We start from the raw sequence: 21,779 nt of genomic DNA, 5'->3' as shown, positions 1-21,779 counted from the left end.
AATTTTGATTCGAGGGCTGGGAATTGCCAGGGACCTGACTATATAATATTATCACATATTGCTCACCATATGTTCCCTGCAGAGGGACAAAAGAGAGCCATGAGAAAATGAGTTTTGATCAGTTATGTAAATATAAGTGCTGGTATAAATATACGTGTTGAAAATGGTCTCCCTATTTAAAAAGAAGATAGAGAACAAGATATGAAGGGAAAAGACTGGAGTTTTGGAGCAGGTACAGCCGAGTAGCGCAAATAATACAGAAATATCGTCAAAAATAGTATCCCGATATGTAACTGTATCGATTTTTTTCCCCCCACTACTATAGGCTACCTCAACAGGCTTAACATCTGAGATGTGATGTTTATCCACTGCTTAGCAATAGAGGAGATGAAAATGGAATAAACAGGTTCCCGTACACCCATCAATATTTGTTTTTCATTTCTGCCAGTGGTGACGAGAATACAGCTCGGAGCCAGGCACTTTAATCTAGTGCGTTAGATTCAAAATGAGCGTTTGGGACTACTCCGCAGTAAACGTACACTTATCTCCACATTTCATTTGCAACCGCAGAAGATTCCATTTCCTTCCCCTCGAGAGTTATCAGGGAAAAATTGTGAAGACACATGCAGAAACGGGGAAAATCAAAGGCTGAGAGAAGTCGGGATTACAGGTCGACGTTTCATTAACATTCCCAGTGTGATTCCTGACGTGTGATAACTTTGATATGGTAATGTAATTATACAGTATGTTCTATCGTTGCTACCAAAGAGAGTTGTCAAGACTTAACCCTGAGATATGGTAGCAGTGAGTGATGGAAATGTATCTGGTGCTGAATACACAGTATAGGCCAAATTATTCAAGGTGGTACATTATCATACAACAATAATTGAATATTATCACACTAGATCAAACAAACATTTGTATTAAGTTAATAAAAGCAAAACCAAGCGTGTCATGCCAATAAATAGACATTATAAATAGCAGACATCAAAAAGAGCATAATACCCCAACTCGTAAACCAACTGAAAATGACTCAGACTTCTCAAAACCAAAGCAGCTGACTTCAAATTGTTTCAAGAGCAAAGATAAACATCTACATGGAAAAGAATAGCTTGTCAATGGGAGCTTTGTTTGACTGATTCATTATATCTCTAAAAACCTCAAGATTTCCCATAAGCTAGTGCTAGCCTAGCTGGCCCTCTCCTCTGAGGAGCTGAGATACTTTGTGTCTCCAACTAACTGCTACATCGCAATACCGAAGTATTCACGTGGGAGAATACTGATTCTCATAACTGATGCCCTAAGAAATAATAGCATTATATCTAGGCTATATCTTCCTTTATTAAATTCTCTGTTCGAAAGAGGGTTTAAATTAAGTTTACAGTGCCACGATGTAAATATATTCTTATATAAGCTACAGTATGTTGCACATATGTTCTATGTTAAGTGTAATGTCTGTATTTTCACTTATTTGATGAAGACATGTGTTTTTGGTTTGGTACCAGTGGCATCCATCTTGATTAAAGCCCTCAGTGTGGTGCCTGGCAGACAGTACTAGTATTGACCAGTATCCACAGGAGTCCAAACCTGACAGGAAACAGTGTCAAAGTGTCAGGATTTAGATGGGCTAATCTGCCTGTGGATGCCATTCCAGCACATCACATACAAGCACATGCACGCACGCACACACGCACGCACGCACGCACGCACACACACACACACACACACACAACCAAGCTCTTTATCCAATTAACAGGCCCCAGTCAAACAAACAGAGGGGAAACCATTTGGAGCTCTCATCCTGTGGGCCCCCCAGGAGAGAGGGGGAGAGAGGGGGGGAGAGGGGCAAATGCAGGCGCTGCTGTCCAAACAGCCCCCGTTCCCACTGCCCAGCTGTGTTGGCCCACATTGTCCCTTTACAGCGACAATGCCGCCACCGTCCACCAGAATAGCCATCGTAATGACCCTCTGACAAAATATAACCTGCAAGGCCCGCCGCTATGTCAACATGTTAACTTACTTTTTATAGACACACTTCATGTAACAATGTGGGAAGGTAGTATGTTGATGGGTTGTGATTGGTGAGAAGGGACCGTCCATAACACTTGATGGGGATAGGTTAATTCAGTTCAAATTCACATTCAAATGTGAATTGAACAAATCCTGAATTGGGGGGATCATTGAAGCCAATGGCCAATTTCCAATTATTTTCCAATATGGAATTGACCCCGACCCCAACCTCAAAAGAAAACCTCTCTGTGATATGATTCTGAACTTACAGGAACTATTTCTGGTGAAAGAGCCTTGGCTGTGGCTGGATTCCTACACTGGCTCATACTGGCTGATATCCACACTGTCCTGTCCGGTGTGTGGCTGGGCCTCTCTGAGTGCATGTCCTGTCGTGTACGGGGCTCTCCGGGCCCCATCGCCCTTCCCCCATCTCCCATCTCCCACCAACACAAAAGACTTACTCATCTCCACCCTCTAGACAAAAAAGGCCTGTGGCCAAACGCCAGCCTCTTTTATGTGGTCGGAACCCACAACCATGACTTCCACTGCTATTGTCTGGATTCCAACTTTACTGCCACCACAGCATATCTTAAATGTTCAAACTGCTGGAATTTGGTCTTGGTCTTGACCAGGCCTGAGAATTTACTGCTATTCAGTATTCTGCAGGTTTCTATTCAGTGTCAGAGACACAAAACAGAGGGGAGCCAAAGGACACCCTGTTTCTGTCTGAATATTTATTAAATACTCATGTAATTTACCTGACAATTTTACATATTCAAAATCAACTTTGTCTAACGTTGTGTCTGACATATTATCACACACAGACAGTTTGGTCTGAATTGTAACCAGCCAGACGTTAGGTCTTTATAGCATGTTGCTGATTAGTAGCAAGAAGGACATAGATCTGCTCAGTGTCAGTGGTGGCCATATTTCTTTACTTTTGGTTTAGGCTTCTCCCTCCAGTGAGGGGACTTAGCTCCACTTTCTGAGCCCCACAGCCCCGGCCCTGCCAAGGGCGAAGCTCAACTGGTGAACTGGGCCCCTTTGACGGCTTAGGGGCTGATGGGTAATCCTCCTGTCTCTCCCCTGCAGCCTGGTTCTGCTCGTTCCCACTGGCTGGATCCCCATGACTGTCTTCTCCCGCCTTGTTATCTTTCCACCCTCTCTCCCATCGGCCAAACTGGCACAGAGGCTAGTCCGGCTACCGGTTGGGAAGCACATTTCTATTCCTTAATGTTACTCCAATTGGAAAAGTGTTAGTAAGTGTATGTGTTTTCGTTTTGTCTCGGTAGGTCACGGTTTACCCTTTGATTACCCCACGATTCAGTCTTCTAACACACTGGTCAGACTGTTTCACTTATCCTTTGAGACAACCCCCGCAAACCCCCCCCCCCCCCCCCCCCACCTGATCCAAAATGGCAGCTAATTACAAAAATAATCCTCTGCCTGTTTCCCGCGGCTACTTGCAGCCAGGTCTTGCTAGCTCACATCAAAGTCCGCCAGCCAGTCACAGTGACTAGGCAGATCAGCCGAGGCATGCCATTACACAGGGCTTTGGGTCCTACTGGGCGGAATGGGATTTAGTGGTAATGACTGGGTGGCTAAAGAGACACAGTGGGAACAACTTTGCGCTTAGCATCTAGTAATAACTAACACTGTATTTTAGCAGTCACAGTAACTAGCCACATCAAAACATATTTCTGAAATGTGGCACTCAATTTCTGACACAGATATCTGATTTGATCTGGGTTTTTTTTGTTATTATTATTTATTTTTTGCCATTTTTTCTCCCCAATTTCATGATATCCAATTAGTAGTTACAGTCTTGTCCCATCGCTGCAACTCCCGTACGGACTCGGGAGAGGCGAAGGTCGAGAGCCATGTGTCCTCCGAAACACGACCCTACCAAGCCGCACTGCTTCTTGACACTTTGCTCGCTTAACCAGGAAGCCAGACGCACCAATGTCTCGGAGGAAACGATGTACAACTGGCGACCGTGTCAGCGTGCAAGCGCCCGGCACAGGAGTCGCTACAGTTTTAAATTAGAAAAAACTGATATCTGGTGATGTTAGCTAACTTGTATCCTCTAAACGGAGTGTTCTAGTAATTGGTTAGTTAAGTTGAGGCACAAAGGCAGCTAGTCCACAAAGGTCTGCATCCATTTGTTGGAGTCCACATGGATCAGGATTAGGTCACGTTTCAATAACTAACCCAGTCCATTCACAGCATCTGTTTGCCTTGAGAACACTAAGCTCCTTTGAGGGAGGTCACTGACACACACACACACACACACACACACACACACACACACACACACACACACACACACACACACACACACACACACATAGAGTCTTGTACAGCTAACTTTGTGGGGACACACAATTCAGTCCCATTCAAAATCCTATTTTCCCTAACCCATACTTTTTCCCAACCCTTACCTTAACACTAACCTTAACCCAAAAACCTAACCCTAAACCTAACCATAGCTCCCATCCCTATGACTAACCCTAGCTCCTAACCCTAAACCTTGTTCTAACCCTAACACTAATTTTAACCTTAACCCTAAACCCCAAAGAATAGCATTTGACCTTGTGGGGACCAACAAAATGTCCCCAGTTGGTCAAATTTTTGTTTGTTTACTATTCTTGTGGGGACCAGAAGTCCCCACAAGAATAGCTAAACACGTCCACACACACGCACACGCACACACACTCTGGACTAGACTGGGCCAGTGACCAAAGAACCAAAGAAAGCTCTGGTGACCAAGCTTCCTTGATGAGAATAAAGATGCTTCCTGTCGAAAGGATTCTACAGATTGAAGTCTCAGAGAGATAAAGCTGCTGCTGGGACAGGAATGTCAACCTCACTGATCACATTACCTTTTTTCCTGTTCCATCCATCTATCTAGTCATCTCAAGGACATGGGAAGATATCAGAATCTGGCAACCCGAACATTCCCATATTGACTAAAAGCCTGCACAGACTGTACAATTTCATCCAGTTTATGCCACGATTTTGCCATCATGGGCAAATGTTCTGGTCGTTAATGATTGTCCAAAGTCTTGGCTCGTTCAGTGTGACAGCTTCTAGGTCAGCCAATTAAGTACCACCCAGTGCGGTCGTAGACTTCGACCAGAGTTCTGTCTGAACTTTAGAGCCTTTATCGTGTAGTTTGGCTTGTGTTACGAGCTGATCCCGGTGACCGACCAATAGGCACTGAGTATGCACACACAAAAATATGATTATTGTGAATAGTCAGATCAATATAATAGTTTGATTTAAACGTTTACATGCTTTGCAAGAAGAACAATTTCCCTAATAATCTTGTTTACATGACACATCTGAAATCAGGCTATTTGATGGGATTTTAATAAATGCAAAGAATATTATTAAAACAAAAATCTTCTTTTGGGACATATCAAGTTTGTATATGAAGACTATTTCTAAGATGCATACTTTTTACAAACTCACTTCACTCATGTATGAGCATAGAGGGAGGCTTGCGCTACAGGTGCTGGCAAATGTGCAGATCAAATACACCTCTGCAGTTAACGTAGCCTACATTGGCTAACGTAGCCACGCAAGCCAATAGCAGAATGTGATGACAAAACTGAAGCAAATCGTACAATCTGGCCAGGTTGATATCCAGATTTGTATTTGGTAACATCGCACAGTGTGACATGCAATACATGTCAAAGACTGAATCCGATGTTCATTGTGGGAAGGCCTTCAGGCATTTAGCCAAAGATGTTTGTCTAGCCATTAGAGGCCCATGCAGGTGAATCATTCAAGGCTGTAAAGAGGATTTCAGAATCTGTCAATCCCATGGTTTCTATACAGACTAAGGCATTTAGCCAAAGATGTTTGAACCGAACGTCTTGTCTAGCTTTCAGAAGCCCATAGGGGCGAATCATTCTGTAACTTAAGGATCAGACATAACCTGAGGGAAGTCAACCAGCTCTCTGTTTCATATGATCTATCTCAGCCCTGAGGGGGGACTGACATTTAGATGCACTGGAACGACTTGGTGTGGCTTGGCGACGATACCCGCTAACGCTCGCGTTCCCTCGCCGTTGAGGAAGTTATGGATCAGCCGTAAATCAGCTGTGACACGCCAGTAGGTGTGCCTCCTTTCCGGAAGGTAGACTTACAGCCTCGTGCCGCTGCCTGGAACCTTTAGGGAGGATTTAACGGAGAAGGTGGGGGTTCCACTCAGCCCCTGGGGAAACGCACCATTGACAAGCCAATTTGAGAAGCCGATAACGGCTAGCTCAAGTTCTATGTGCGTTTATGTGAGGCAGGCTAGACTGTTATTAGTGTCACTGAGAGGGTCATAGAGAGGTGAAAGAGAGGGAATTGCAATGGCAGTCTAGTAGTGCCCTGTGACTGTGTAAGGCCCATAGGGGAGTGTTGAGGAGACAGTGAGAGAGTGGAGGCAAGGTCTCACAGTGGGGTTCAGTGGAGCTGTAACTGTTAGCTACGGACCCCACTTTAGCTTGGTAGCCTATCGTATGACTGTGTATGGGGTCATATGCTGCGCTGTTAGGGCCAGATGCACTAAGACTGGAATTCAATCAAACATGCAATTAACATTGTGACAACACCACATGAAAGAGGGTTACAGAGAACTTGCGGTAACTGAGTGGTTAAATGTGTCAGTGCACTGTTATTACGTCAAAACAGATCTGATGCATATGTGCTCCTTGTCAATCAAAGACCTATTTGTGCTCTTATGAAGGCAGCCTTGTATTTAAGGTGCACAGCTTGAGCTTCCAGTCATGCACAACAAAATGGAGATCCAGACATAAAATATTATGGGTGGGAGAATAACTCTGTGTGTCTGTGTGTGCATGAGTGCATGAGTGTGTGTGTGTGTGTCCTTTGTACTCTCACTGTTAAATATGAAATATTAAAATCTGTCTGTCTGTGTGTGTCTACAGATTTTCCAGGTGGCCTACATCATAATCAAGGCAGCCAACTCCCCTCGTCCCGGTAACTGGGTGCTGGAGCGTTCAATGGACGGTGTGGAGTACACACCCTGGCAGTACTACGCCATCAGCGACACAGAATGTCTGACCCGCTACAACATCACCCCCCGCTTCGGACCCCCCACCTACAAACGAGACGACGAGGTCATCTGTACCTCCTACTACTCACGTCTCGTACCCCTGGAGCACGGAGAGGTAGTTATCTATTTATTTAAACTTTACATTACCACAGTGGTCTGAAACTCCCGGCCCGCAAGCCACATTGAGCTCATGAGCTGCACGTTGGTGACCCACAGGCTGGGAGTTTGAGACCACTGGTTTATTAGGTTTGGTTCAGGCAGAGAATTAGATGAGAATGGGCTCTGTGCGCCCCCCTCTAGCACCTGTAGTCCAGCCAGGGGGATGACTCAACCGTCCTTCCGATAATGAAAGCCTGCTTTCCCAGAGTTCTAGACGCCATCCTGCTGGGCTAATGTCACTCTAGCCGAGGCAGAGCCGTAATGAACGTCTGTGGTTAGGATACTCTGTGGTTACTCACAGCCCCTGAGGGTGCATCTCAGTAGTTTAACAAGGTTAGGGAGACAAGGAGATGAAGCCACTTCAGACTATTGAAACGCACCCCAAAGCCCACAGTGAGATCCTTGATCGTGTCTTATATTGTTTAGCCCTGTGTTACATCATTTGCCTGTGGTCTGACTGGCAAGTGATATCGGATAAAAAATGACCGTAATGACGTATTTCAGTCAATATGTATGTGTGTTGTTCATTTTTGCCACTAGTCTTTCCATTTTTTTTCTGCCCTATTCAGATCCACACGTCTTTGATCAACGGGCGGCCCAGTGCTGACCAACTGACCCCAGAGCTGCTAGACTTCACCTCAGCCCGCTACATCCGGCTGCGTCTGCAGAGGATCCGCACGCTCAACGCCGACCTCATGACCCTCAGCTACCGTGACCCTAAGGAGGTGGACCCCATCGTCACCAGACGGGTATGGCTAAAGCACTAGCACTAGCTCTCACTAACTGTTCTGTTTTCTGTTAGAAATGCTATATTAAACCAAATTGATCATTCATTCAAAATATGTGGGTTGTGCGTTTTGAAAAACGCTTAAAAAAAATGTATTTAGCATTTTTATGGTTTTAACAAACATTAAATTACGAGATATTTGCATCAGAATGTCTGAAGTATTAGTTTAGACATCAGTTGTCATCTCTCCAGGCAGATTTGAGTGTTCTAACTTCATTGGCTTTGTATTTTGTTTCTGTCTTGTCATTCTAAAATTGATTGGCATTGTGTTTCCTTCTGCAGTACTACTATTCCATCAAGGACATTTCAGTGGGCGGGATGTGCATCTGTTACGGCCACGCCCAGAGCTGCCCCTGGGACCCCGTTGCCATGGTAACTCCAGGCCGTCTTCAGTTTTGCCCGTTCAGACTCACACGGTGGCTGTCATTCAGCTTTTGTTTAGTGTAAAACTTATTTACTGCCTTTCACATATTGTGTGAGATGTTAAACATATCACATTTTGACTCAATTATGCTCATTTTATCGGGATCATTGGTTCATTGCTGATTTGTTGTAATTGCTGTACACACTTATTCTAAAGAGTACTTTTATATCAATTTTATGCAAAGTATGGTAGTAATCAAAATATATTTGCCAAACAAATTGTTTTTATAAGTGAATTTAGTATTCCCAGCTCCCCCTATAGTCCCTGAAGGAATGGTACAGCCCAACATTTGCTCAGTTGAATTGGTTGCCTTCCTCATTAAGGGGGAATGTCACCTTAACAAGAGGATGAGAAAGCAAGCACTAATCCTGTGACCCTTCAACTTGCCACTTGGAAATGCACTCATATATTTCACACCAACGTACAGATGTAGGATCTTAATTTGACCTGCAGTGCAGGAAATGTAAAACTTGAAGTATATTTGAAGTTTAAAAAGGCTTTCAAATTTCAGGCTTGATTTTTCCTTTGCGAAAAAATGTATTAACCCCTACAAAAATGTCAATGAACCTGTAATCCACATAATAATTCACTTTTCCTGTTGCTGTAGGATTATTTTCCTGCTGTAGCAAACTGGCTCAAATTAAGATCCTAGATCTGTAACACACAAACAACATGACATGATACGCATACAACACACAAGTGTCACTTCACACCTTGTATAGGACCAGCTATTTGTTTGACAAGGAAAAATGAGAAAATAATGTGTGTGTGTGTGTCCCACTCCCAGCTGGCAATAGGACTAGAGCATAAGCATTCAATCGGTCACTTCCTGTGGCTCCTCCTCACCTCTCTCTCTCTTTTGTCCTCTCAGAAGTTGCAGTGTGTGTGTGAGCACAATACGTGTGGGGAGAGCTGTAATGAGTGTTGCCCCGGCTACCACCAGGAGCCGTGGCAACCGGGAACCCTCTCCAACGGCAACACATGCGAGAGTAAGCTGCAGTTGGTCTTTTTCGGCCTACGGGGAAATAAGTTTAAACCTTATCTTAAGTAGAAGACATTACTGTGCATGTTGCCCTTGGTTTGTCACTTAGTAAATAAAGACATGGGAATTACATGCTGGATTTAGACTTGATTTAAATTGTGCCAGATAAAATAACGTTCATGCTTTTCAATTAAATCCACTTGCATGTCTCACTTATTCATTGACACACATGAAAGAGGTTTTTGTTTTCCATCCCTATGATGAATTCCATGAGACACTTTTGAAGTAATTCAAACATTTTAATATCAATAGATGTGAAGGAGAGTTAGCTACTGTATGGGTTTTTACAAGCTTTTTATGTAAAGCTATGATCCATTATTGATGTGACTTGTTAAATCCAGTTCAATCAGTGTAGATGAAGGGGAGGAGACATGTTAAAGAAGTATTTTTAAGCCTTGAGACAATTGAGACATGGATTGTGTATGTGTGCCATTCAGAGGGTGAATTTGAACAGAGTATGGTAGTAGGTGCCAGGTGCACCTGTTTGAGTGTGTCAAGAACTGCAACGCTGCTGGGTTTTTCACAACCCAACAGTTTCCTGTGTGTATCAAGAATGGTCCACCACCCAAAGGACATTTTATTTTTTCATTTAACTAGGCAAGTCAGTTAAGAACAAATTCTTATTTACAAGGACGGCCCCTTGTTCAGGGGCAGAAGGACAGATTTTTACCTTGTCAGCTCAGGGATTCGATCCAGTAACCTTTTGGTTGCTAGCCCAACTGTCTAACCACTAGGCTACCTGCCACCCCATCTAGCTGACTGTGGGAAGCATTGCAGTTAACATGGGCCAGCATCCCTGTGGAACGCTTTCGACACCTTGTAGAGTCCATGCCCAGACGAATTGAGTCTGTTCTGAGGGCTAAGGGGGGTCAACTCAATATTAGGAAGGGGTTCTGAATGTTTTGTACACTCAGTGTATATTCTTAATATCAACTAACCTTTCAGTACTCTCACATTAAAGGTAGACTCAGTGATATGACATTGGTGCACAAAGTGAACAGCATAGTGTGTCAATTTCTGCAAGAACAAGGAGCGGTGAAGCGCGAAGCTAAACTTGTCAGCTGTTTTGGTCCCGTACCTACCAGGCTCTAACAGTGGGAAGCGAACCCATGCACATGTGCTGTGACTGTGGGAGAGCGAAGTCTGCAATTCCCTCATCGCAATATCTGAGTCTACCTATAAGATGCATTAGTTGTTATCTGACCTATTTAATATTCTCCTCCACTAGAATGTAACTGCCACAACAAGTCCGAGGACTGCTATTACAACCAAACTATGGACGACCACAAGATGAGCATGAACTCGCATGGTCACTTCCATGGCGGGGGTGTGTGTATCAATTGTACCCAGAACACGGCCGGTGTCAACTGTGAGACCTGCACAGATGGCTTCTACAGACCCCACGAGGTACTGTCTCCTCACTGTCCCGTAATCCAATGCCCTTTTTGTGTCCCTATGGTCCCTGTAATCCAATCCATCAATATGGTACTTGTTTCCTGAGGACCCCCCTGGTCTTCCTTTGTGTCCCTATGGTCCCTGTTTCCTGAGGACCCCCCTGGTCTTCCTTTGTGTCCCTATGGTCCCTGTTTCCTGAGGACCCCCCTGGTCTTCCTTTGTGTCCCTATGGTCCCTGTTTCCTGAGGACCCCCCTGGTCTTCCTTTGTGTCCCTATGGTCCCTGTTTCCTGAGGACCCCCCTGGTCTTCCTTTGTGTCCCTATGGTCCCTGTTTCCTGAGCACCCTGGTCTTCCTTTGTGTCCCTATGGTCCCTGTTTCCTGAGGACCCCCCTGGTCTTCTTTTGTGTCCCTATGGTCCCTGTTTCCTGAGGACCCCCCTGGTCTTCTTTTGTGTCCCTATGGTCCCTGTTTCCTGAGGACCCCCCTGGTCTTCCTTTGTGTCCCTATGGTCCCTGTTTCCTGAGGACCCCCCTGGTCTTCTTTTGTGTCCCTATGGTCCCTGTTTCCTGAGCACCCCCCTGGTCTTCTTTTGTGTCCCTATGGTCCCTGTTTCCTGAGCACCCCCCTGGTCTTCCTTTGTGTCCCTGCCTAGTGGCGTGCGCCTTTCTGTGCACTGTTGTGCACATTCCTATTGTCTGTGATTGGACAATAAAATCAGTGTGTGTGTGTGTGTGTGTGTGTGTGTGTGTGTGTGTGTGTGTGTGTGTGTGTGTGTGTGTGTGTGTGTGTGGTCCTGATTACAATCACATTGTAGTTTTCAAAAAGAAAGGAGGACCAAGGCACTCTTCATATAATTAATTAAAATGCCTTTGTTTGTACGGCATGTTCAATAGAAACAACGTTTTAAAATGCCGAAACGTGTCAGATTTAAAAAACTTTGTTTCTATTGAACATGCCGTACAAATAAAGGCATTTTAATTAATTATATGAAGAGTGCCTTGGTCCTCCTTTCTTTTTGATGACCAATTCACCCCGTTTACCAAAGAGCACCTTCTGTCTACCAACATTTACTATTGTGTACCTTAGTAGCGCTTCCCTTCCTCCTCTTTCTACATTGTAGTTTTGGTTCTGCAGCTCAATGAAAGATAATGGACTTATTTGTTGCTGTGTCCTAGAATGACTGTAGAGAGGAACTGCATTAGTGTCATGGTCCTTGCTTGGATGGATGAATGGCGATTTATTCAACTTTTAATGTTAGTGTGTACCTTGTGTGGAATATGAATGGTCATTGTGTATTTGTTTCCTCCTGGGTGTGCGTGTATATGTGTTTGTGTGTCTGTGTGTGTAGGTGTCGCCCTACAGTGAGAACCCATGTGTGGAGTGTGGCTGTGACATGAGGGGGTCTTTGACTCCTGCCTGCATCAGAGATGACAACCACGCCAAGCTGGAGAAAGGTACAAACACGGACCTGTGCTGATTTTATTGTGCTGTGACTGTGCTAACTGGACTATTCTAACTGTGCTGTATTGACTGTGCTAACTAGACTATGCTAACTGTGCCGTATTGACTGTGCTAACTAGACTATGCTAACTGTGCTGTATTGACTGTGCTAACTAGACTATGCTAACTGTGCTGTATTGACTGTGCTAACTAGACTATGCTAACTGTGCAGTATTGACTGTGCTAACTAGACTATGCTAACTGTGCAGTATTGACTGTGCTAACTAGACTATGCTAACTGTGGTATATTGACTGTGCTAATTGGTCAATGCTAACTGTGCTGTATTGACTGTGTTGTGCAGGTCTGAACCCAGGGCAGTGTCTGTGTAAAGAGGGCTTTGTGGGTGAGCGCTGTGAACGCTGTGCCTTTGGCTACAGGGACTTCCCCCTGTGTTCACGCTGTGAGTGCAGTCTGGAAGGCAGCCTCAACATCGACCCCTGCACAGAGTGCATCTGCAAGGTAACACTGGGGTAATATAGGGTAACACTTGCATGATGAGTAACCTTGCCTGAAGGCCTGAAGACTTGCGTTAGCTCCCTGAGCTAATGCCTAGGTTTTAGCTCAACAGGCTAAGACAGTCTTGTGCTCATTGTCCCTGAATGTTCCTACCAAACTAATGCCCCTGACCTGATCTTCTCCACTGTGTGTGTGTGACTTAGGAGAACGTGATGGGGGCCAACTGTGACCTGTGTAAGCAGGGTTTCTACAACCTGGAGGACCGTAACCCAGAGGGTTGCACAGAGTGTTTCTGCTTCGGTGTGTCTGACGTGTGTGAGAGTTCACCATGGTCTCTGTTTCAGGTAACACGCCGCAACTCCCACATCCAAATACACTCTCATTCACACATCCATTTAATTACTTAGTTGTTCCTTTGGACAAGGATATCCACAATATGCAGCAACCAACTCCAATGGTTCCACATCGTTTTGTTGGGAGCCTTTAAACTCTTTGATACTGTAGAACTCAATAACACATAACCAGTAAATTGGATCGGCCTGTGATGTTCTCATGACAAATTTCTCCTGGGCCATAGACTGTTCACTCCAATGGATGGCTCCTTCCTACCCAAAGCGTCTCCATCTACATGGCGCCCCTGACTGATGACGACAACAACCTCATTGTCCCCAGCATCACCATGATCCAGTCGTACCGTTTTGTGTCTACCTGGGCTGCTCCGGAGGGTTTCCTGGGGAACAGGGTAAGCGTTTTGCTGATATACAGTATACTGTACCTATGCTACCAACGCTAAACTCTCACCTATGGAGTTCCCGTATTCCTTCTGAACTCAAAGTTGTCCGTCACAGTGAGATGTTCAGCTAGCTAATGACCCGCATGTATTAGCTTGGGACAAATTGATTTCACAATCCCCACAGGAGGGAGGAAATAGGCCTCTGTTCTCCCTATAGATTTATCTCTCTCTGTCTCTCTTGCTACTGTATTTCTCTCTTTTTCACTCTCCTCTCTCTCTTCTCTTTCTCTCGCTTTCTCTCTCTTTTTTCCACTCATCATTTGTAGTCCCCTTCTTCTTTCCTCCCACTGTGTGTTAATACAGGGCGCCCTGTAATTATAGTCAAGTAGGGCCGGGCACTTTATTAATCGCCAAATTAATGAGGTTCCATTCATTAGAACCCTGTCTTATGTGTTCTACTGTACCCATTAGTTCCTCCAGAGATTAGAATTAATTCATTAGAATTAGTCATTATTTCTGGCATGGACTTAATATCTGGAGGGAGGGAGAGAAAGATAGAGTCAGCAATTATCCCCGTGGGCCTGATTTTACTTCAATATTTAGTGTAACGAATTTCCACTATTGCATATTTGCTGTAGGTAATGTTTTCTTGAGTCTAACACTTTCTCTATTTTTACAATTTTCCCCTTTTTGTTTTTTCCCCATTGCTTTGTGAAGCTGACATCATACGGAGGGCTTTTAAACTACACTGTGGCCTATGATGTTTCTGTGGACAATGTGGACAATTCTCTGCCATCACAGTTTGATTTGATTATTGAGGTAAGTTAATATTGTGCTAACTAGATATGTATTCAACCTGGGTATGATATTAGCTGTGGAATGCAAGACTGTGAACCTAGTTTACAGTAAAAGAAACCCCTAGACCATTCTAGATTTCATTACCATTATGAAATCACCCGAATCGCCCCTAAATCTAGAACCATTGCTAAGGATGGAGCATACCAACCCCCGTTAATATAAATCAAAATGTGTTGCTAACTGCCTTGTCTGGATGCGTCCCCAGGGGAACGGGAGATCCCTGCGCCAGTCGCCCCCCCAGCAGCTCTTCCTGACGCCCCTGCGGGAGCAGCTTGTTTCCGTGGAGCTCCTACCGCAGGGCTTCGTAGACCTACACACAGGCCAGAGGGTTGACAGGGACGAACTGATGACCGTACTGGCAGACTTGGCCGGACTGAGGATCAGAGGCCACCTCAATGCCAGCGCAGAGGGGGCACTCAGGTTGAGCACTGTATCTCTGGACACGGCAGACATCAGGTCTGCTAACCGAGTCCAGGCCCGGGACGTGGAGCAGTGTGAGTGCCCCTGGGGCTACTTGGGCACATCCTGTGAGGTAAACACCCAGGTCACGTGACGGTGGCCAGGTTGATACTGTTTACTACTGTATGTGTCTAGTCTAGTTAATGACTTGAGCTGTGTCAGCATCCATTGTAAAAGCAAAGCTCATTATGCATTTCAGATGGCTAAGTTAGCTAGAGTTAGAAGAGCAACAGTGTTGTGGGTTCGATTCTCACATAATCCACATATTTTCAATACATGTGTTTACTATAGATCACTTCAGATAAACACAACTTGTAAATCATGTCATAGACTGAGTGTACAAAACATTAGGAACACCTTCCTAATATTGAGTTTCACTCCCCCATTTTGCCCTCAGAACAGCCACATGGACTTTACAAGTTGTAAAAAGTGTTCCACAGGGATGCTGGCCCATGTTGACTCCAATGCTTCCCGCAGTAGAATTGGCTGGATGTCCTTTGGGTGGTGGACCATTCTTGATACCAATCGGTGTGCCTGGCACCTATTAACATACCCCTTTCAAACGCACTAAAATCTTTTGTGATGCCCATTCACCCTCTGAATGGCAAACATTCACAATCCATGTCTCAATTGTCTCAAGGGTTAAAAATCTTTCTTTAACCTGTCTCCTCCCCTGATTGAAGTGGATTTAACAAGTGACATCAATAAGAGATCATAGCTTTCACCTGGATTCACCTGGTCAGTCTATGTCGGGTAAAGTTGTTAAAGTTTTGTATACTCAGTGTATGTGCCGCATAGTCTGAATACCTGTTCTTATTTTATGTAACTTTGGGTAAAAGTGAACACAAAATGATGATGTTTCTCTCTGTGTTTGTAGTACTGTTCATCTGGATTCTATCGCGTCGGCGGGATCCTGTTCGGAGGTAACTGTCTCCAGTGTGAGTGTAATGACCACGCTACAGAATGTGACATCAACGGAGTCTGTCTGGTGAGTCTCACCTATCTGTCCCATGTCATGTTTAGACAGCAGGGGGCCAGAGACGTAGATATATGAGAAATAGATATACCATAAATGTATTCCATACATCTGTCAATGGAGTCTGTCCGGCGAGTCACCTATCTGTCTAACGTCATGTTTAGACAGGGGCCAGAGACGTAGGAATATGACCCATAGATATCAGTGGAGGCTGCTGAGGGGAGGACGGCTCATAATAATGGCTGGAACAGAGCAAATGGAAACCATGTGTTTGATGTATTTGATACCATTCCACTAATTCCACTCCAGCCATTAAGACGAGCACGTTCTCCCCAATTAAGGTAACACCAACCTCCTGTGGTAGGTATGCCATACATCTATGGCTTGTTTGTGGGTTCTAAGCGTAATCGCATCTACTTCCACCACCATCTGTGTAAAATAAGGACATGGACACATCCAGCCGTTTATCTGACCCTAGCATCTGCTCTAGCTAACCTCTAAACTAGTAAGAGCTTCACTTCACAGCTAGAGGCTAAACCAATGAACAAAATCTCAGTATGAAGCTTCCTGGCTTGAGCTGTGTTTCTTGACAGCCACGTGATGGGTCACTGTTCTGGCTGCGTCTAAAATGGCTTCCTTATTTCCTATACAGCGTACGACTTTTGGCTAGAGCCGACCATCCTATTCCCTATACAGTGCACGACTTTATAGTGAACAGCGTGCGCAGTTTGGGCTCTGTTTCAAATGAATTCCTCCCCCTATTGGATGACAAGTTAATCCTGAGTAATGCTGTGTTAGGTGTTTAAATGGCGTGCGACAAAGCAATGATTATCCAATGGCTACTGCCAGGCATTCATTCTGTCAATATACAATGTAAATCAAAAGGCATGCTAAACCTAGTAGCTACTACGTTCAATTGAATAAGTGAAGATGATTCACTTTGATTCGGTTAGGTTTTAGCAGTTTGGTGCACTTAAAGGAATAGTTCACATTTCAAAGTTGTATCTTAGGGTGGTCATCCAAACAGTTTTTTAAAGTTGGAAAAAATTTGCTCAAAAAGTGAGCTATCCCTTTAACATGGCAGTGGAGGTTTTATCCCAAGGCATTGTGGTTGCTATGGAGTGTATGGCAGTGTAAGGGCATGTGTGTCAGAGCAGGAAGAAGTTTAATCGGGACACTGTTGCCTTAAATCATTCCCCAGGACTGTACCCACAATACCACTGGGCCCCACTGTAACCAATGCCTTCCCGGTTACTATGGCGACACCTCTGAGGGCACCCCGGAGGACTGCCAGAGATGTGCTTGCCCGCTGATAGTGGCGACGAACAAGTGAGTGACTGTGCCAACTCTGTGCCAATGTACTATTCATTCAGATTCTAGAAACCCTCTCCATGGCGATAGATAGGTCACATGTGCGTGGGCGGTGGGGAGTTTGGCCGTTACACACTGAGTGTACAAAACATTAGGAACATCTTCCTAAAATTGAGTTGCACCCCATTTTTCCCTCAGAACAGACTCAATACAGCTGGGCATGGACTACAAGGTGTCAAAAGCGTTCCACAGGGATGCTGACCCATGTTGACTCCAATGATTCCCACAGTTGTGTCAAGTTGGCTGGATGTCCTTTGGGTGGTGGACCATTCTTTATATGTTGAGCATGAAAAACCCAGAAGTGTTGCAGTTCTTGACAAAAGGCACAAATACACAATCCATGTCTCAATTGTCTCAAGGCTTAAAAATCCTGATTTAACCTGTCTCCTCCCCTTCATCGACACCGATTAAAGTGTATTTAACAGGTGACATCAATAAAGGATCATAGCTTTCACCTGGATTCACCTGGTCAGTCTAAGTCATGGACAGAGCAGGTGTTCTTAATGTTTTGTGCACTCAGTGTAGATTCTTATGTCAACAACAGAATGTTTCAACTGCCCCAGATACTTTATTGTGTGAATAGATACGAAGCATAAACATAGTTGTGGAACAATTTTAGTGGTGGAGCTAAGAGATGAGTTCTGCCCCCATACAAGATGAAATTCTTCAAGTTGAAGAAAAGCCCTATAGAAACACAAATCAAAATCATAAAATCTGTAGCTCTTCGTGATACGTCATGTAGACTCTAACACTCCTGTCTTTACACTGCTGGTCTCTTCTTCAGTTTCAGCCCCACCTGTCTCCTGGAGGGCCCTGGACAGGTGACATGTGACCAGTGTCAGCAGGGCTACACTGGGACTAAGTGTGAGAGGTATGTAGACCAAATGTTCTTAAACCTAATCTTGTCTGTTTGACCCTGTCTTCACTTCTTAGACCTATACTATATAATCAGAAATGTTTCACTTGTTACTAAGTGCATATTAGTAATTACACTTAACAGTTTGCATGGAAAAATATGTATTATAAGTGTAACTCAGTTACAGTATACACCAATACTAGTCTCAACCATTTCATTAATCGTACGATTAAGTTTATTGTATTATGTGTTAATCTTCGAACTTTGACTTCTCCAGGTGTGCTAATGGTTACCATGGCGACCCGACGGTGGCAGGCAAGGAGTGTGTGCTGTGTGAGTGTAACGGAAACGTGGACCCCTGGGACCCGGGCCACTGTGACACCAGCAGCGGTGTGTGTCTGAAGTGTCACAGCCACACCAGCGGAGATGACTGTGAGAGGTGTGAGGACGGCTACTATGGTGACGCCATCACTGCCAAGAACTGCCAGGGTAACAGAACTGTGATGATGATGATGTTTATTGTCCTTATAGACGATTCTTCCACAGATCCCATCACAGTTACAAATTTATTACAAGAAACATCCTTCACCTAGACGTGCAGTGCATCTACAATATGTACCAAATCAGGTCACAGATTACACAGAGAAAATAGACAGGAAATAGACACTTTTGCTTGTTTCTGATTAGCATTTAGTCACAGTGGAATGCTGAGTGAAGGACATGGCCAACCATTCACAGATTAAGTCTCAACTTTGACCTAGTTCTGCGTCGTCACGTGTCTGACCTGTTCTTAACAATAAGGTCTGTTATGGGTCAGGGCCCGTATTCTCTGAATAGAGGTGTGCTGATCTGGGATCGGGTCTTCCCTGACCATGTAATCTCATTCATTATGATCTAAAATTCTAAACTGATCCTAGATCAGCACTCCTATTCTGAGACACTTCGTGAATACAGACCCAGACATGTTACCTTAGGCACTGGGAGGCCAAAGTTTAGGCTCAACCCTTGCCGGGATACAAACAATGATGTGTATAAACCCTGGATTGCTAATGCTATGTATTTGCCAATGAGAGGCTTTGAAGCCACCGATCGGCCATTTTGGTACTCCCCAGAAGGAGCAGTCCTCCATAGAAATGAATGGAAGTCTACAACATTTCAATTAAATGGGACAAAGGACAAAATTGCATGTATTTTTTATTGTAGTGGGGACAGTAACAGTAGTTTCAAATAATATACTTTAAGGAAAATGTTAATGTTTAGTTGACATAATATAATTTAAAAGTATGCATTAAGGTGTCTGTAATATAATAAACGTCTCAAAAACAAATGTAGACATTAATAAATGCATTTCTATAGCTTCCAAAATATTTTTTGACAATATTTTTTTACAGAGAGTTAAACAGCGCCCCCTGTCAGTCATCTAGTGTTTACATAAATAATTGGTTAAGATATGGTATGGGACCTGCCCTCTCAAGGCAGCTTATGAACAGTTTATGAAGTCTTATAAGAATGATGGTAATTATGCATCATTCCCAGACCTGGTTTTGTGACAATGTCTGCATACCACAACATTGAAAATGCATATATGTTATGAGAATAGGCACATAACATATGCTTCTACACCTGCATTGCTTGCTGTTTGGGGTTTTAGGCTGGGTTTCTGTACAGCACTTTGAGATATCAGCTGATGTAAGAAGGGCTATATAAATCAATTTGATTTGATTTTGATTTGATTTGAATAGGAATTTAATGTTCATAGTGAGATATGTGATACTGGTAAAGGATTCAGTCAACACCTAGAATGGTGTTCATTTCACCATCAAACATGGTCAAAAATATTGTGATAGATGTGCAATTTTACTTCAAATGTGTGTATTTCCTTCTTATGAAAGGCAACTGTAGGCAACTGCTCTTTATAATGGATAGAGTGACATCTAGGGGAATATCGTAATACTGCAAGACAGCCTCCTTGCAGTAAACTTTCTAAAATCTTTTCCATGTCTGCATAATGTCTATACTACATGAAAAAAACTGTATTTTATAATCAAAATGGCGCTTTGAGAATTGTATGATTCTTTTAGGATATATCTCTCCACTTACCGGTATTATTTTCAACATAAAATTGGAGCAAGTGTCCTGATGTTATAAACATGTACGTTAACGACTGTTTTACTCTTATTTCTCCCCCGTGTATAGCTTGCGGTTGCCATGGAAATGGGTCGTACTCGGCCATGTGTGACCTGCTCACTGGACAGTGTACCTGCAAACCCAACGTAGTGGGAGAGAAGTGTGACCAGTGTCAGGTATGTAGACTGTATATCATTCTCTGTTTCATAATATATTCACAACTTCAAACTCACATACCATAGGGCCAAGAGTTTTTCTTACCAGAAAAAACAATTCTTCCTAGTTATGGTCTATGGTCACACCAAGATAAACTCCAGGCCCTTCCTTCCACCCTCCATTTTCTGTTTAATTCCACCCTATTCCCATACCTCTCCTTGCAATTAGTATTTGGAATTTGGAAAGGCATGCTAAGTTTCCAGCCCAGTCCATTGGAACGCTTAGTTCTCAGAGGGTGTCCAAGGTCTCCTGCTTCTTTCCTCCCTGCGTCCCGCTTCCCACACCCGCCTTCCAATAAAGCCCAGCTGGTCAAAATGCAGTCCAATGTTTTGGATATATTCATTAGCACGATCAGATTGTCTGTCTGCTCACACCCTGGCAAAGAGAGATAGGGAAGAGAGAGGGAGCGAGGGAATATGGGAAGGAGGGAGGGAGAGAGAGAGAGAGAGACAGACAGACAGACAGACAGACAGACAGACAGACAGACAGACAGACAGACAGACAGACAGACAGACAGACAGACAGACAGACAGACAGACAGACAGACAGAGGGATAATATTGTGTTGCTTATTTAGAGCAGAGTTGGTTTGTTTGGTTGGGGAGGGGTCTTTGGCTGGGGAAGGACTGTTCAAATGGAACCAAAATGACTGTTCCAATGGAACCAAAAGGACTGTTCCAATGGAACCAAAAGGACTGTTCCAATGGAACCAAAAGGACTGTTCCAATGGAACCAAAAGGACTGTTCCAATGGAACCAAAAGGACTGTTCAAATGGAACCAAAAGGACTGTTCCAAAAGGAGTGTTCAAATGGAACCAAAAGGACTGTTCCAATGGAACCAAAAGGACTGTTCCAATGGAACCAAAAGGACTGTTCCAATGGAACCAAAAGGACTGTTCAAATGGAGCCAAAAGGACTGTTCAAATGGAACCAAAAGGACTGTTCCTATGGAACCAAAAGGACTGTTCCAATGGAACCAAAAGGACTGTTCCAATGGAACCAAAAGGACTGTTCCTATGGAACCAAAAGGACTGTTCCAATGGAACCAAAAGGACTGTTCCAATGGAACCAAAATGACTGTTCCAATGGAACCAAAAGGACTGTTCAAATGGAGCCAAAAGGACTGTTCCAATGGAACCAAAAGGACTGTTCCAATGGAACCAAAAGGACTGTTCAAATGGAGCCAAAAGGACTGTTCAAATGGAGCCAAAAGGACTGTTCCAATGGAACCAAAAGGACTATTCAAATGGAACCAAAAGCTCATGAATTTAGATCACATTTATCTAGGGAGAACAGCGAGCAGTCTTGGGCTTCTCTCTCTTTCAATATGTTTTATT

General features: G+C 44.0%; 1 protein-coding gene across 1 annotated transcript in view; it reads left to right on the top strand.

Annotated features, from left to right (window-relative positions):
• The window catches only part of lama1 (laminin, alpha 1), a 63,309-nt gene that overhangs the window by 11,078 nt on the left and 30,452 nt on the right, over window positions 1-21,779 (top strand). Inside the window, exons 4-19 of the mRNA XM_014181268.3 lie at window positions 6,954-7,196; window positions 7,810-7,989; window positions 8,310-8,399; window positions 9,323-9,440; window positions 10,722-10,900; window positions 12,239-12,344; window positions 12,693-12,850; window positions 13,051-13,191; window positions 13,425-13,589; window positions 14,298-14,399; window positions 14,644-14,970; window positions 15,775-15,885; window positions 17,075-17,202; window positions 18,029-18,115; window positions 18,378-18,589; window positions 20,297-20,403. Coding sequence (XP_014036743.1) covers window positions 6,954-7,196; window positions 7,810-7,989; window positions 8,310-8,399; window positions 9,323-9,440; window positions 10,722-10,900; window positions 12,239-12,344; window positions 12,693-12,850; window positions 13,051-13,191; window positions 13,425-13,589; window positions 14,298-14,399; window positions 14,644-14,970; window positions 15,775-15,885; window positions 17,075-17,202; window positions 18,029-18,115; window positions 18,378-18,589; window positions 20,297-20,403 — 2,454 coding nt within the window. The remainder of the gene's footprint in view (window positions 1-6,953; window positions 7,197-7,809; window positions 7,990-8,309; window positions 8,400-9,322; window positions 9,441-10,721; window positions 10,901-12,238; window positions 12,345-12,692; window positions 12,851-13,050; window positions 13,192-13,424; window positions 13,590-14,297; window positions 14,400-14,643; window positions 14,971-15,774; window positions 15,886-17,074; window positions 17,203-18,028; window positions 18,116-18,377; window positions 18,590-20,296; window positions 20,404-21,779) is intronic.

The sequence above is a fragment of the Salmo salar genome, chromosome 29 (assembly GCF_965601325.2).
Source record: "Salmo salar chromosome 29, fSalSal1, whole genome shotgun sequence".
Lineage (NCBI taxonomy): Eukaryota > Metazoa > Chordata > Actinopteri > Salmoniformes > Salmonidae > Salmo > Salmo salar.
The sequence above is the reverse complement of the archived record's forward strand: the minus strand, read 5'-3'. Positions and strand labels throughout refer to the sequence as shown.